The sequence below is a fragment of the Typopeltis vanoorti genome, chromosome 12 (genome assembly GCF_054136105.1).
Source record: "Typopeltis vanoorti isolate ZY-2024b chromosome 12, IOZ_Tvanoo_1.0, whole genome shotgun sequence".
Lineage (NCBI taxonomy): Eukaryota > Metazoa > Arthropoda > Arachnida > Uropygi > Thelyphonidae > Typopeltis > Typopeltis vanoorti.
In genome coordinates this window covers 26,016,387-26,032,315 of record NC_143560.1, presented here as the reverse complement: position 1 = coordinate 26,032,315, position 15,929 = coordinate 26,016,387, and the positions used below count along the sequence as shown (strand labels likewise).

The window sequence follows — 15,929 nt, the reverse complement described above, 5'->3', positions numbered from 1 at the left end:
TACCACTTCATAAAGGAGGTGATCGAACTCAAGCATCAAACTATAGGCCTATCTGTGTGTCAGGTGTTGTGGTTAAGTTGTTGGAGAAGCTTGTGAGAACTAGGATCCAGAGTTGGGTTGACAACAATAGTATAATCTTTGATGGACAGCATGGATTTGCTAAAGGGAGGTCGTGTTTTAGTAATCTACTTACTTATTACAATAAAGTGACTGCTTCCTTGGACAGAGGAGAAAAGGATACACAGTAATATATTTGGATTTTGCAAAAGCTTTTGATAGAGTACCTCATGATAAGTTGACAGTCAAACTAGAGCAGATGGGGTTGGATATTAGATTAGTGCATTGGATTGGAGACTGGCTATCTGATAGGTATCAACAAGTTGTGTATGGGGGTGCAATATCGAGGAAAAGGAAAGTCACTAGTGGAGTGCCTCAGGGATCTGTTTTAGGGCGTTTACTATTTAACTTGTATATTAATGATATTGGCAAAGATTTGGATGGAGATATTCAGTTGTTTGCAGATGATGCAAAGTTGGGACGAACCATAAAGAGTAGTGAAGATGTTGTGGCCTTGCAAGAAGACTTGAATAAATTGAGTGATTGGGCAAGAAAATGGGAATGTGAGTTCAATGTTGCAAAATGTAAGGTTTTAAAATTTGGAAAACAAAGATGGGATGCAGAATTTATGCTTGGTGAGAATATATTGTTGGAAGTAGAGGAAATAAGAGATCTGGGAGTGATAGTGGATAAGGATCTAAAATTTAGGGGACACATCGCCAAAATTGTGAAGACAACACAAAGACTTCTGGGAATGATGAGGAGGACACTGACGTGTAGAAGTAGGGAGATTCTTGTTCCATTGTATAAGGCTTTGATTAGGCCACACATGGACTATTGTGCCCAGATTTGGTCACCTGGTTTTCAGAAGGATGAAGAGATGTTGGAAAGGGTCCAAAGGCGACTGACTAAGGTAGTTTCTGACCTCTGGAATGTCGAGTATGAGGAAAGATTGAAAAGATGTAATTTGCAGAGTCTAGTGGAGAGAAGGAAGAGGGGAGATATGATAGAGACCTACAAGTTGGTAAGGGGTTGTTATAGGATCAATGGTGGAGAAGTTCTACAGAGAATAGTGGGAGATCAGGGGAGAACCAGAGGTCATGCCTGGAAACTGTATAAAGAGGGTGTGAGTAGGGGAGTGAGAGGCAGGTTTTTTTCGTGCAGAGTTGTGAATGATTGGAATGCCTTGCCTGAGAGTGTGGTGTCTGCAAGGAGTTTGAATGTGTTTAAGACCCGGTATGATGAGATGTGTGTGAGATAAAAGGACCTCCTAGATGAGTCTTTGACTCCATGAAGTCTTGTTTAATAATAATAATAATAATAATAATAATAATAATAATAACCATGCTTAATCACATTTACATCGTTATCATATCTGAATACCATAGCTGAACTAGTTTCCCTGACTCTCTACATTAAGTCTCAACCCCAATAAATAATTTTTCCAGCTCCTGATGCTGATCAATTCAAATGCAGATCATCACTCATTATTATACTGCTTGTACACACAACATCTAATGGCAGTCCATTCCAATCACACATCACTCTATGAGAAAAAAATCTAGCTCCCACTCCCTTCTTTACTGCATTCATCCTCAACTTCCAAGATGCCCTCTCATCCTTTCCACACTCTCCATAAAATGAAAACTTCACTCTATCGGTATCCTGTATAACCCTTTCAGAAGTGTGCGAGTCTCAATCATATCAATCCCCCCCCCCCTTTCTCCTGTCAGCAGTGTTTAGTCTGCAAATTTTCAATCCATCTTCATAATCAGTATTCCACAATCCTGATATCATTTTTAGCACTCCTTTGCAGAGAGTCACCACAAAAATCAGAAGACAAGACCTGTGCACAACAGCCCAAGTGAGGTTTTATCAAGGCCTTGTAAAGAGGCAAGATGACTACCTTATATTTACACGTCAAGGTTCATTACAGCATTCCGGTTATCCTCTGAGTTGTATTTGCAATCTTTGCTATATGGCACTTGAACTTAAACTTCCTGTCTAGTAAGACTCAAAGATCCCTAGAGTAATCGGTTTCTCCTAGTATATTCCCATCAATATGATATGACATTGGATATATAATCACACTAAAGTGTATGACTTTTCTTTTACTAACATTGAAATGACAGCCATTTTCACATGCCTACAATTCCAGCCTATTCAAATCATTCTGAAAATACTGCATATTGCCTGCATTCTTGGTTCCCCTCTCCTTGAATCATTAGCAAACAGCTGTATACCAGTCAAATCCTTCCCAATGTCATTATTATATAGATTGAATAACAATGGATCAAGGACTGATCCTTGTGCTACACTACTAAATTCTGCAGGCTCGCATCCCCCACATAGCATTTTTGTATATCTGTCAGTCAGCCATCTTCCTATTTATGCCTACATTTTAAAATCGAATCCCACATTCTCTAATTTATGCACCACTCATGTTGTATTCTGTCAAAAACCTTGGCAAAATCCAAAAGTATCATGGTGTATCCATTCTCCTTGTTAATTCAATATCATTATTATTATAGAATGTGAAGAAGTTGCTCAAACATGACTTTCCCTTAGTAAACCCATGCTGTTCATTCCAAAGTAGAGATACTCTGTTAACTCATTTCTGAATGCGAGTCCTCACCATCTTTTCCAAAATATTCATTACCACTTCAAAAGTACTGACAAATCAACAGTTGGATACAACAGTCTTTGTTCCACCCTTATGCAACGGAACTACCTTATGTTCTTTCCGCTCTTTTCCTGTTCTGAGACTCAAATTATATAGCCTGGCTAAAGGAAAGCAAGTTCATCTGAGCAATCCTTTATTATCCGTGTTGATATCTCATCAGTCCCTACTGCAGAATTCTTATTCAGTTTGTGCAACTGCTCTAATACCTCCCACTCATACACCTGAGTTTCTTCATCCAGTGAAGAGGTAGCAGTAAGTGCAATGTTGCATACACCAGGTTGATAGATTTTAATAAAGTGGGCACTCATTAGGTAGAAAAGACTTCCACAAATTTTTTCTACTAAACTCACTGCACACATCCAAAAACTCTCATCTATTTCTACAACAAGTTGTGCACTGAATCATTGGCTATAGCCCTTATTCTTAGCTAAAACTGCCAAAGAACAATTTTTACTCTCTCACTTTTCTTTCTTGCTTCTTCCAATCTCTTATATGATATTTTCATTACTTAAATCATTAGCTCCAAAAAGCACTACCATCACCTTTACTTTTCTTTTTCTATTATATTTGTCACATCTATAATTTTTGTTCCCTAGACTGATCATATGACTGAATCACAATACCATATTATTTCTTTTTTTGTTATATTCTAACTAACTTACCTTGTTATTATTATTATTATTCTTTAATTAAAGATGCCAAGAAATTCTAATTTTGGTTTAATCCTCTATCCAAGTGTAAGCAATCTAAGTTTGAATGTGAAGTATCTTCATGGCTGGGCTACTTATAGAGGAAAATGACTTCACATCAATTGCCTTAGTAGCCCATAATGCAAAGAAAACCCTCTTTTGGACATGTATAATGCTAAGTATTATGGGAAGGACCACTGCCCAGACTGGTTTTGATTTTTATTGAGGTCTTGTCAGTGGGAGCTAGCCCAGAAGAGATACCAAGGATAAAGGATTAAACCAAGATTATAATTTCTTGGCTTCTTTACTTTATAGTTTAACTAAGTGAAAAAACTTTAAACACATAATTATTCTTACTAACTCAGTGCTTTCCTGCATCTTCTTGTTATAATTATTGTTCTTATCCTGTCTGAATGTCTTTAAACATTTCTCCACTTTTTCGAATTCTCTAGTAAATGTTCTAATAATTTCTTTTAATTGGGATATTTCAAATGTCAAATTACCATCACTTATTTTATCAACATAGATGCTGCAATGCTTCTACTCAGTGGGACTTTTAAAGGTTCTCGTCTGTGACATCGGTGTCTCGTCCCTGACACCCATGTCAACTTGTGCTGCTTTGACGCCACTTTGGTCTTACAAGTTTTAGAGGAATTTTTAAGATGATTTAAACTAATATTTCTACAGTTATATTACTAAATGGACTAAATAATAAATTTAGTTTAATCCTTTATCCAAGTGTGAGCAAACAAAGTTTGCACCTGAAAGTATCATCAGGACTGAGTTAAGGTGGTACAACACCAGGGCAACTCGTTGCAAAGGTGGAGCAAGCTACCAACACTCCTATCTCAGTATCTCCTATAATGCACAACACATCTCCTTGCGGATATGTCTAATGTTATGCATTAAGGGAAGGGCCGCTACCCAGACTAGTTTCGACCTTTATTGAGGTCTCTTCAGTGGGAGCCAGGCTCAAGTGGAGATATCAGGCAGAAGCATTAGCAGGTCATCTCCACCTATAGGAATTGCCAGTTGGTGTGCCACCCTTTTTTAATAATTTACTCTGAATTTAGAGAAAGATGTTGAAAGTTTATTTTTCACATGGTTAGAGTATAATAAATTTAGTTAAATCCTTTATCCAAGTGTGAGCAAACAAAGTTTGCACCTGAAAGTATCATCAGGACTGGGTTAAGGTGGTACCACACCAGGGCAACTCGTTGCAAAGGATTAAACTAAATTTAGTATACTCTAACCAAGTGAAAAATAAACTTTCAACATCTTTCTCTAAATCCAGAGTAAATTATTAAAAAAGGGTGGCACACCAACTGGCAATTCCTATAGGTGGAGATGACCTGCTAATGCTTCTGCCTGATATCTCCACTTGGGCCTGGCTCCCACTGAAGAGACCTCAATAAAGGTCGAAACTAGTCTGGGTAGCGGCCCTTCCCTTAATGCATAACATTAGACATATCTGCAAGGAGATGTGTTGTGCATTATAGGAGATACTGAGATAGGAGTGTTGGTAGCTTGCTCCACCTTTGCAACGAGTTGGTTAAGGTGTTTCAACACTAGGGCAAACTTTCAGGTGCAAACTTTGTTTGCTCACACTTGGATAAAGGATTAAACTAAATTTATTATACTCTAACCAAGTGAAAAATAAACTTTCAACATAAATGGACTAAACACAACAAATCCACTAAAAACTATAATAATATACTAAAGATAGAATAATCAAGAAAATACTGAATGAATAAAAAAAAAACACTAATTATAGGAGCTTCATAATAGTACACCTATACTCAATGTAGCCTAGAACTAGCCTATTATGATTGATAATCTGGCAATTATGAACAAATCAGCAATTCACATGGAAATAGTATGCTATGTATTTTCATGTCTGTTTAAGGAATTGCATATAATACAGAAACAATATACTGCTTATTACTCTGAGAAGGTCATGTTTACCAAATTACCCCCAGATATTTACAGAGATGATAATGAAGTTAGACCACTACTGCTGAGGCCAGTATTGTTCATTTAATAGATACATAAAGAGCAAAGGCTTATTCTTGCAAGTAGGCACTAGATATCTTTGAAGTTTGTTGTTTTTCTGGGATTTTTTTTTAAACTGGAAATAAGGGAGAGGTTGTACAAAGGCTTACCAAATGAACCTTTATCCTTCAGATGCCTACTAAATTAACATCAGACTTATGAACTTATAATATCAATTATAAGTTTATAACTGATCTGTGATCATATATAGTTTCACCATCATCTCTATATATGCTACATATAAAATGATCAAAATCTCACTCAACCATTTTATATGTTGTGAAAGACTATGATCAAAAATAAAAATGATTAGAAATAACATACGTTTTCACAAAGAGATAACCAGCCTTCTGCATTAAACCAGTATTTGGTGGAATGTATGGCATGTCAGATGGAGGCTCACCATAATAAAGATGTTGACTTTGCTGTTCAATGGTATCCATTAGATCCACAGATTTTTGAGTTTCCTGACCTAATTCAGCATGCACACTGTATAAAAAATAATATTTTTCAGTATTTACAAGCAAGAAAAAATCACTCACAAATAATTTTTTTCTATAAAAATCTATATCTAAATCTATAAAAAATTTCAAATGATTAATAATATTATTATGTAGGTATCTCCATAGTGAAAACGCATTGTCCACACTACTAACGATTACTCATTCAAAATCTAACATATCTCTCTTAAGCTCATTCACTGTTAATCACGCTAACGGCCAAGACGTATATATACGTCCAAGTTATCATGGATGTGAAGTGCATATTAAAATTGTAATATCATTGATATTACATTGAAATATATGATGGATACGAAGCGTATGAAGATGCGTATTTGATCCATAATGGCTGGTGAGGTGGTTAAAGCACTCATTACTCCCTCTGGTAACCCATTCTGTTCATTCAACATTCTCCAAGTAAAAAATTTAGTCCACACACACCCTTGCACAACTTTCATTAGTGAATCCTTATTTTCTGCCTTAATTTCAAATTCTTATCCACCATTATGCCAAGATTCCTAGCCTCATCAGTTTCATGTGTATAACTTGACACTTACTAACATTAAATTGACAGCCATTTTCATTTGCCAGGAATGCTGCTGGATATCAGTAGCATCCCTGATTGTCCTGCTTATCTTTGCGTCATCATCAGCAAACAATTGCATATCTTCTGTCAGACTTTTCCTAATGTTATTAATGTATAGAATGAACAACAATGACCCAAGGACTGAACCCTGAGGTATACCACTGATCACCTTAAATCTGGCAGATTCATCCCCACCATATACCACTTTTTGATATCTGTCTGTCAATCATCCACTTATCCAACTTAAGAGTTTATATTTCAATCCCATATTTTTGAGTTTATGCAACAGCCTTTTGTGTAGTATCCTATCAAATGCTTTAGCAAAATTCAACATTACCATAGTGTATCCATTCCCTTAATCCAACTTGGCCATAACATTGTTATAAAATACGAGCAAATTGCTAAAACATGACATTCCTTCAGAAAACCCATACTGCGAACAACCTTCTCTGAAATCTTCACTACATCAGAGATACTGATAGATCTGTAGTTAGACACACCATTCTTGTACAATGGAACTATCATACATTATTCCTTCCCTTCCTGAACTGAGAATCAAGTTATACAAACATGTGAAAGGCCTAGCCAATTTGGTTGAACATTCTTTTTGCAAATGTGCTGATATTCCATCTGTTCCTATTGACAAATTCATATCCACGTTATGCCATTTTATGCTATTCAACTTCATTTTCATGCACCACTAACTCTCCATCCAATGTAGAAGTAGTTACACTGTGCATCATATTACATACACCTGATTATCTTAGCAAAGTGAGCACTCATTAATTGAACAATCTCATTAACTTCTGACATTCGAGTACCATCTATATTCAGTAAAGTTATTCTTCTACATTCATTCTTTCTTTTGCTTGTGGCATAATGAAAATTATTTTAGATTTCCTTTAGCCTGCATAGCCAATTTTTTTTCATACTCTGATTTAGCTTTCTGCAGAATACTCATTACTTTTCTGGCCTGCACTTTATATACTTCATAACTCCTCTCATTCTAATTCTCACAATATTCTTTCCACATCATCTTCTTCTTGTGGATCTCTTGTCTAATAAGGTTGCACATGCATTTCATTCCCAACCTATTATTCTTCAAACATTAGGAATACATTCAGATACCTCCTCATTTAAGCACTTTTTAAAAAATTCCCATGCACTGCTGACATTTTTCCCATTCAGTAACTGATTCCATGGAACCAAAGATAGTATTCTTCTAAGTTGATTAATTTCCAGCTTTGTAATTCAGCATCAATTAGTCAATCAATATAATTAGATACTTCCCAAGAAAGCAAGACATGATCAATCACCAACTGGTGTTAAAATAGTCATATTCTTAGCAGAAACCCCTTCTGGCACTATGAACAAATCTAACACTCTTTGACCTAGAGTTCTTTCTTTTCCATGCTACTTAAGAAAGTTGTCTCGCAACAATTAAATAAATTCCCCTTCACTGTTATAAGATTTCTCCTCTATCCAATTAATGTTTGAATAATTAAAGTCACCCATAAGGTTAAATTGGCAATGCATTTCTTCGTCCCCTGCAAATGAGCCTGCAGGTGTGTAGCAACACCCCCACCATATATATGGTGGGGTGTTGCTACAGACCTGGAGGCTTCCTCTTCACTGTTATAAGATTTCTCCTCTATCCAATCAATGTTTGAATAATTAAAGTCGCCCATAAGGTTAAATTGGCAATGCATTGCTTCGTCCCCTGCAAATGAGCCTCCAGGTTTGTAGCAATGCCCGACCATATATTTCATTCTGTTAGCCTTCACTTCACACCAGATAGCCTCAAATTCACCAATACATGCGACACTGTTACCATCATTATTTTCTTGCATTTCTACCCTAAATGGACTTAAGTCATCTGGTATCATTAGTAGTACTTCTCCTCTCTTATCTCTTCAGTCATTCCTAAAAATAGTATACCCATTACACTCGATCCCAGTTACCATATCTGATTCTGATAGCCAGGTTTCACTAATGCCAACAATTTTAGGCCACATCATATTCAAATAACTCCTTTGTTTCTGATGCTCCTGGTATTTGTGTATAGACTATAATTAGATATGCAATCTATTTGGTCTTGTTGTAGAACTTTCTCTTTCCCTCCTTAGACATAGTCAAAAGCTCCAAACTCAAAAGATATATTTCCACCCCTTCGCCAGATGCATAACCATGTCTGAAGCCATTCATATCTTTATTACATTTGCATACTACAGCTGAACTTTCACACACATTTTCCCCATTCCTCCCTTGATGATCTACTTTCAATGACTCTCTGCATTAGGTCTCATCACAATAAGTAATTTTTCCAGGCTCTTATTGCGTGTGTTCATTTTAAACTTCTGGTAAGCTGTTTATCTCAGCTTTACTCAATCTGGAGCACTGATGAATTTTTTATATCCCACTTTCATGCAGCATCAGTAATTTATTTTCATTTCCTATTTCTACATTTCTGTTAGACAACTCTGATTAGTTTTTAACTGCATTCAGTTTTCACTTCAAATCATGAATGCAATTAAAGCTGTATTCAAGTGATGATTTGAAACTGTTTATTTTAGTTTTGAATAATTTCTTTAATTTCCTTCTTATTTCATGCTATCTGCATTAATTTTGGCTTTAATGGCATTTAGGTCTTCTAAATATCGGATCCCTGAAGTTTTCTTAAGAGAACTCTCACATCTGATTCCTTTTCCCCTGTCATCTTTCTATAAAGTTTTAGTTAAACCACTGCTGCTAATATTTAGTCTGCCAGTAGAATCATTTATGAAAGATGCTATATCTGGTACATTTCTGCACTGCCCTCTACACAAGTGATGATAATATTTGTGGCATGCCAAGGAACTTTGCAATATGTAATTTTTGTCAATCTTATCTAGCTTTTGCAATTTATAGCAAACATGGCTGCTACTCTGAAGATGATTATTAGATGGTATTTTTAGTGAACACGGTGATTATTGCAGCATATAGAGTTGAAGAATTGTATTGTTTTAATAGTTAAGGGCTTTGTTCTGCTGGCAGCTTCACTTATATGCCTATGGAAATTCTAAGACAATTTTTCAGAAACCATTAGACAGATTTCAGTGATTACAACCTCTACTTTTTTTTCAAATTAGCATGATGTTTTACCTAAGCACATGTTAAAAATAATTAAATAAGAAAATTGCTTAAATTTAGGAACCAACACAGGAGCAAAAAGAAGACACTGGGATCTCCCCAAAGGGAGAGTAAACACTAACTAATAACTTGTATTTTATTATTATTTTTATTTATTTATTTATTTACACGCTGTTGGAAGGAAAAACTTCCAACAGTATGTAAAAATTTAACCATAATAACAGTTAATATATTGTAATATGCTAAATTTTTCGCACTAGAATCTTACCAAAATATGATATATGCAGGAAAATACTTTGTTTTTGCCAATAATACACACAAATATATTTATTAATGAAGTCAATTTTCAAACTTGTTGCATGAATTCAATACCTAAAATATTCTTTTTGCAAATTTTGCCTAGAACTTCTGATATAACGAAAAGATAATCTGTAAAGCTTATTTAGAGTTTCTGCTTCTAATATATTCTGCTTCTAATGAATTCTTAGCCTCCTTAAATTACAAGTCCTTTCATCCCTCTAATCTGGGACTCAGTTTCAGGAGCACATACATAAATCTAACTCTGACATTTTGGATGATGTATATAGAATATCTTGTACAGTGATACCTCGGCTAACGAGTGACCCTGCTAACGAATTTTTCGGCTAACGAAGATTTTTTTTGCTGTTCTTCGGACTCGGCTAACGAATGTTTTAGTGGATGCACACGCTAACATAAAGCAGCAAACATGAACAGTCGGGCCATTCCAGGAGCTTATCTTTTTCATCTGTATGTGTGTGACAAAGAAATGAGCTGGCTACATCACACAGGGGAGACCCACCAACCCGGACTGGGTTGTTTACGTTCGAGACAGCGAGAAGCCTCATACCAGTGTCAGTGCGGTGCAAGCTCCATGTGGCTGTGAATGCGAGAGGTAAGCATGATAGCATTTATTCTTTACTTGGCTAAATTCTACTATGGGGGATTAATTTATAATTAGGAAATTCTATTCTTATCTAATTAAATAGGACACTTAATGCTGCCTGTAAAAAGTTATGGCCAGACTGCTGCAAATTAAGAAGTACTGTTTCCAGTGCTGAAGATGCTGCTGAAAATGCTGACATTGCAGATAAGATAGTCTCCTTGGGCAAAGCATTACATTTGGAGGTAAATGAAGAAGATGTAGAAGAATTAGTTGAAGAACACTCAAAAGATCGGAAAACAAAAGATCTTGAAGAGTTGAAAAAGCAACTGAATCAGGAAAGAGACAAGGAAGATAAAGAGTGCTCATCAGAGGAGGAGGACAGCAATAAAAAGGGAAGAATGCCAACAGGTGACATTAAAAAATTGCTGCACTACTGGGAAGAGTTTCAGTCTTTGGCTACAAAGTGGCATCCGAACAAAGCTAAAATGAACAGACTTTGTGCCTTGGTTGAAGACAAGTGTCTGAATCACTTTAAAAACCTTCTGAAAAAAAAGAGAAGTTCAATCAACTTTGGACAGATTTTTGACTTCTCCTTTAGCAAAGAGACAGAGGCCAGCTACTGAAGAAGAGGAGACTTACCTTGAATAAACTTTGAAAATTTGGAATAAGAATAGTAAAAACGTTGTGTACATATTTTCAGTTTAATAAAGTGTATATAATAGTGTAAAGATTGCCAGTTTTTCATTTTACTTTCCATTCTCCTTCATCTAATTGGGTAGCTGTTCATCTCAGCCTTTGGTGAGTTTTTGCCCTTTTATACTGTGCTTTTTACTATTTTATAAAACTTATCTTTAAATAGTAGGCAGCATCCAGAACGAATTAAACGATTTTCTACAGAAACCTAAGGGAAATCACATTTCAGCTAACGAATGCAATTCCAGAATGAATTATCTTTGTTAGCTGAGGTATCACTGTATTATTATTTTGAGAAGAACATTTCTTTTTATAAATAATTACAGTACTAAGATTCATGCATGGATAAGTAATCAGCAAAAACGTCAAAAATCAGCAAATTCTAAATCTAACAGGCTTTTTTTTTTAATATAGTAATGTTTTTATATTTTTGTATTATTTTGTTTAGTTATAAATAGCTAAAACAAAAATAACTAATAATAACATAGTAATAAGATATTTAAACCAATGGGATACAGCTCACATTTCCCCATAAGGATATCGCTTCTGTATTTACATAATTCTCCTATGTGGCTCTGTGAATATGGATTGTTTATTTAAAACAGTTTATTTAAACATTGCTGCTCTGTACATTTTCACAGTGCAGCACACTGTAACTGAACTCAGGTTCACTGCCATTTTTTTTTTATTATGATTATTATATCATAAATTTGAAATATTTAAAACATTGGCCTTATAAACCATTTTCACCTATTTCCAAGAAGTATTCAAACTAGCCTCATTCACAGATTTCTTGATTTTTAGTGAATTTCTGTGAAAAGATCTGCAATGACATGAAAATAAAATGCTGCATCTTCTATTAGAGGATTAAATTTTCTGGTAGATTTCATGATAAATTCTGGAATTCTTTTACATTTATTAGTGGGACACTAATTAAAACATCTATAGCTTTACTGTGTTTTATATATATATATACATACACATACACATATATATACATATATATATATATATATATATATATATATATACATATACATACACACACACACACACACACATAATGGTGGGGGAGAAGCCTGGAAAGTTTTGATAAACAACAAAAATGATATTAAAGCAGCTGATATAACCACAAGAAAGAACATAACTTAAAAACCTTTGATCCCTATGTTTTATCAAATTGTAATAATTTGTTCTTTTTCTTTTAGGATATATAAGAAGACAAAATTAATTAATTTTTGTTCTAGGTGTCTTATCAGAACTTTCCAGACCCCCTCCCCTCGTATCTTAATTTACCTTACATCAACTTACCCTTGTATGCTGGCACTGATATTAGATAAGAAAGTATCTAACTCAGGAGTATTAAGTGCTTCATGACCTACAGTGAAGTAAGATTTTAAAGAATGAAGAAATCCTAATAATGGTTCAAGTAGAGCAGTCTTCCGTTTATATTGTAATGCATTTAAATTGGCATAATAATGAAGAGCCATCTGCAAAATAAAATATAAAAAATGAAAAGTATACTGATTATGGCACTGAAAAAATATTCCCAATGCCATAATCATCTCAAATCTAAAAATTATTAAATATTATAAATTTCTAAATGACAATTAAAATTTTGATAACATATGTCCATCTACTCCAAGTTATCTAACAAAGAATTTCTCCCATTATGACTCTTTCCTGTTCAAAATTTCTTTACATCAGTCTGTGTAATTCATTTGCTACTATTATTGCTTCCTCAACCTTAACCAACTACACAGAACTTTTGGATTTCAAGTTATCTAACAAAGAATTTCTCCCATTATGACTCTTTCCTGTTCAAAATTTCTTTACATCAGTCTGTGTAATTCATTTGCTACTATTATTGCTTCCTCAACCTTAACCAACTACACAGAACTTTTGGATTTTTCACCCAAATCTAATCATCCAACTGATAGAGATCTAAATTTCTGAGATCTCCATAATTGCTACTGTTACTTTGACTGGCTTTAGTGCTGATTTCCATACTCTCAACACATACCAAAATTATTCTCACTGACATAAATGTTTTCCATTACAATTCATCTGAAACCTCTGTTCTTCAAGCATCAAGGAAATTTACAGTAAGAATAAAAAAATACCAAAATGAACATAAGAAATCTTTCTCTCTCTCTCTATTTCTCCCTCCCTTTCCTCTACCCATGCTGAAAAATCAAGTGAAAAAGATCACTGAATCCAAAACTATTTTAAATGGGGGGAGGGGGATTCATATTTTAAAATTTTATTTCTTTTTCACAACTTTATCAATTTTTCAGACGGTGAGCTACTAAACCTTTAATTAAGAAAACAGTATCTTCTCACTTATTATGCCCAATGAAAAGCATAGAGAATACAATATATTTCAAATTGCAGAAAACAATAAAATATATTAAATTTTAAAGCAGTCTTCAAATCTTCACAGGAGACTCACTCTATCAATTAACATAATACCTATCATACATCTCTTTAAACCTATTCACTGTTGGGGCACTCACAACCACCTCTGGCAATCCATTCCACTGATTCACCAAGTTAAGAACATAGTCTGCACACCCTTAAACAACTTCCAAGTGTGACCCTTGTTTTCCTCCCTACTCCTCATGTACTGAAAAATTTCTTCTGTGTCAATTTTATAGAATCCCTTTAATGACTTATAAGTTTCTATCATATCACCTCTTCTCTGCCTGCCAGCTAAACTCTGCAACTCACACACTCGATCTATCCTCAATCCTAAACCTATTCTCATAGGGAACATTCCACAGACCTGTCACCAGTTTGGTCACTCATCTCTGAATCCTCTCCACCACCTCCCAATCCCCAAGAAATGCAGGTGATCAAATCTGTGCACAGTAGTCACCATGTGGCCAAATCATAGCCTTATAAAGAGGTAAATAACTTCCCTATCTTTACCTGTCAATATGTTCTTCAGTATCCAAGTAATCCTTTGAGCTATTTTCCCAACTCTTGCAATATGTTCTCTGAAATTCAAATCTCTATGCACCATCACCACCACATCCCCATCAATTTCCTGTAAACTAGTGCCATCAATATGATACGAAGAGTGTAATCTTTTCATCCCTTTCATCCATTTTACAACACTGAACTTGCTTTTGCACACACACTGCCAATTTATTTAAATCATCCTGTAAAACATCTACACACCTTTATTTACACAACTATTGTCCTCATTTTGCATCATTGGAAAACAACTGAATGTCCCCTTTCAAATCTTCTGCTATATTATTAATGTACAAATTAAAGAGTAGTGGTCCTAGTACAGAGCCCTGGGGCACTCCACTAGTCACTCTCATTCACCTTGATTCCACTCCACCATACACCACCCTCTGATGTGTGTGTGTGTGTGTGTCAGTCACTCCCAAGTGGTTGATAGACTGCAGTATTCTGTAAAATGAATTTGCAAAGTCCAGTAGTATCATGTTGTAGTCATCTCCTTTATTCAATTCTGTTGTCACCTTATTATAAAATGTGAATAAATTATTGTACACTTAAGTCATGGTTTTATAGATTGTTGTAATGCTCACAAGAAGGTGCAAAGAAAATATATAAACAAAACTTCATTATTTGCAATCAGAGCTCACATATAATTTGGCTTCAAACACATCAAACCAACTTTTCTTCTTCTTTCATTCTATCCACCTCTGCTCTTCAGAGTTGTCCTTGAATGTAAAATTCCTTTCTAATATCTTCATTTTTAATAGTATAAATGACAGAATCATTTTTAATGATTCTGTTCATACTATTTGCTCACTTCATCTATGAAAGTATTCAATCCCAAGTCTTTGTTGATCAACTGTTTTATTTCTAACCCAACTCTCAGACTTGTAAGTTAAATACTGCTAGTTAAATAAGTGTTTTGACTAATTTCTCTCTTATTCCACATATATTTAACTGGCTTTCAGTCATATCAGCTTTACTTATCTATTTCCACATTTAATTTGCCATCTTCACTAAAAATTGAGCCTAAATGGCTGAAATGTTTTTTTTTTTTTACTTTGCGTATATTTTTCCACTGAGAATACAGAATGCAACTGATGTTTTTCATGTTCCCACATATTTTAATTAACTGCAGATTTTAATGACAAATCTATTCAATTATAGCATCCATTCAATATAAAGATTCCTGAGTACTTGTAGTGAATTTATATAACATCATCTGTATAAGAATAAATATGTGGCTTAACATCTCCAATTCTGATATCAGATTTAATGCTATGCAACTTTCCATCATTGGTACATTTTGAAGATATGATGTACCAGCAGAGAACGCAATTTCATACATAGATTTGTTTCCACCAGAACTTTTCAAGCATTGCCTCAAATCCTTCATATCGCAAGGCAAAAAATATAACCAAAAACAAGGATTAGCTATGGGTTCTCTATCATTATCAATCACAAAATTATGATGTGTAATGAAATTTGAAGTAGCCATCTTAAAAACTGACCAGATGGTAGTGTTATGAAGTATATTTTATTGTTTAGCAACAGTCTGGACGATTAGAACAACTTTCTGAATTTTTTTAAATGGTAACTATCACAAAGAAAATTCACTACTGAAATACAAAAGAACATCAATAAATTTATCTTTTTAAGATGG

The 15,929-nt window shown here is 34.6% G+C and overlaps 1 protein-coding gene across 5 annotated transcripts in view; it reads right to left on the bottom strand.

Moving 5' to 3' along the window:
* Positions 1-15,929, bottom strand: part of LOC150100640 (DCC-interacting protein 13-alpha-like) — a 408,578-nt gene that overhangs the window by 229,122 nt on the left and 163,527 nt on the right. For all 5 annotated transcript variants that reach the window (XR_016549161.1, XM_090401384.1, XM_090401387.1 and 2 more), the window contains 2 exons: positions 12,605-12,783; positions 5,806-5,970 (listed from right to left, as the gene is read on the bottom strand). Coding sequence is in view for 4 of the 5 variants with exons in the window: in XM_090401384.1 (XP_090257510.1) it covers positions 5,806-5,970; positions 12,605-12,783 (344 nt within the window). In the remaining variant the exon portion in view is untranslated. The remainder of the gene's footprint in view (positions 1-5,805; positions 5,971-12,604; positions 12,784-15,929) is intronic.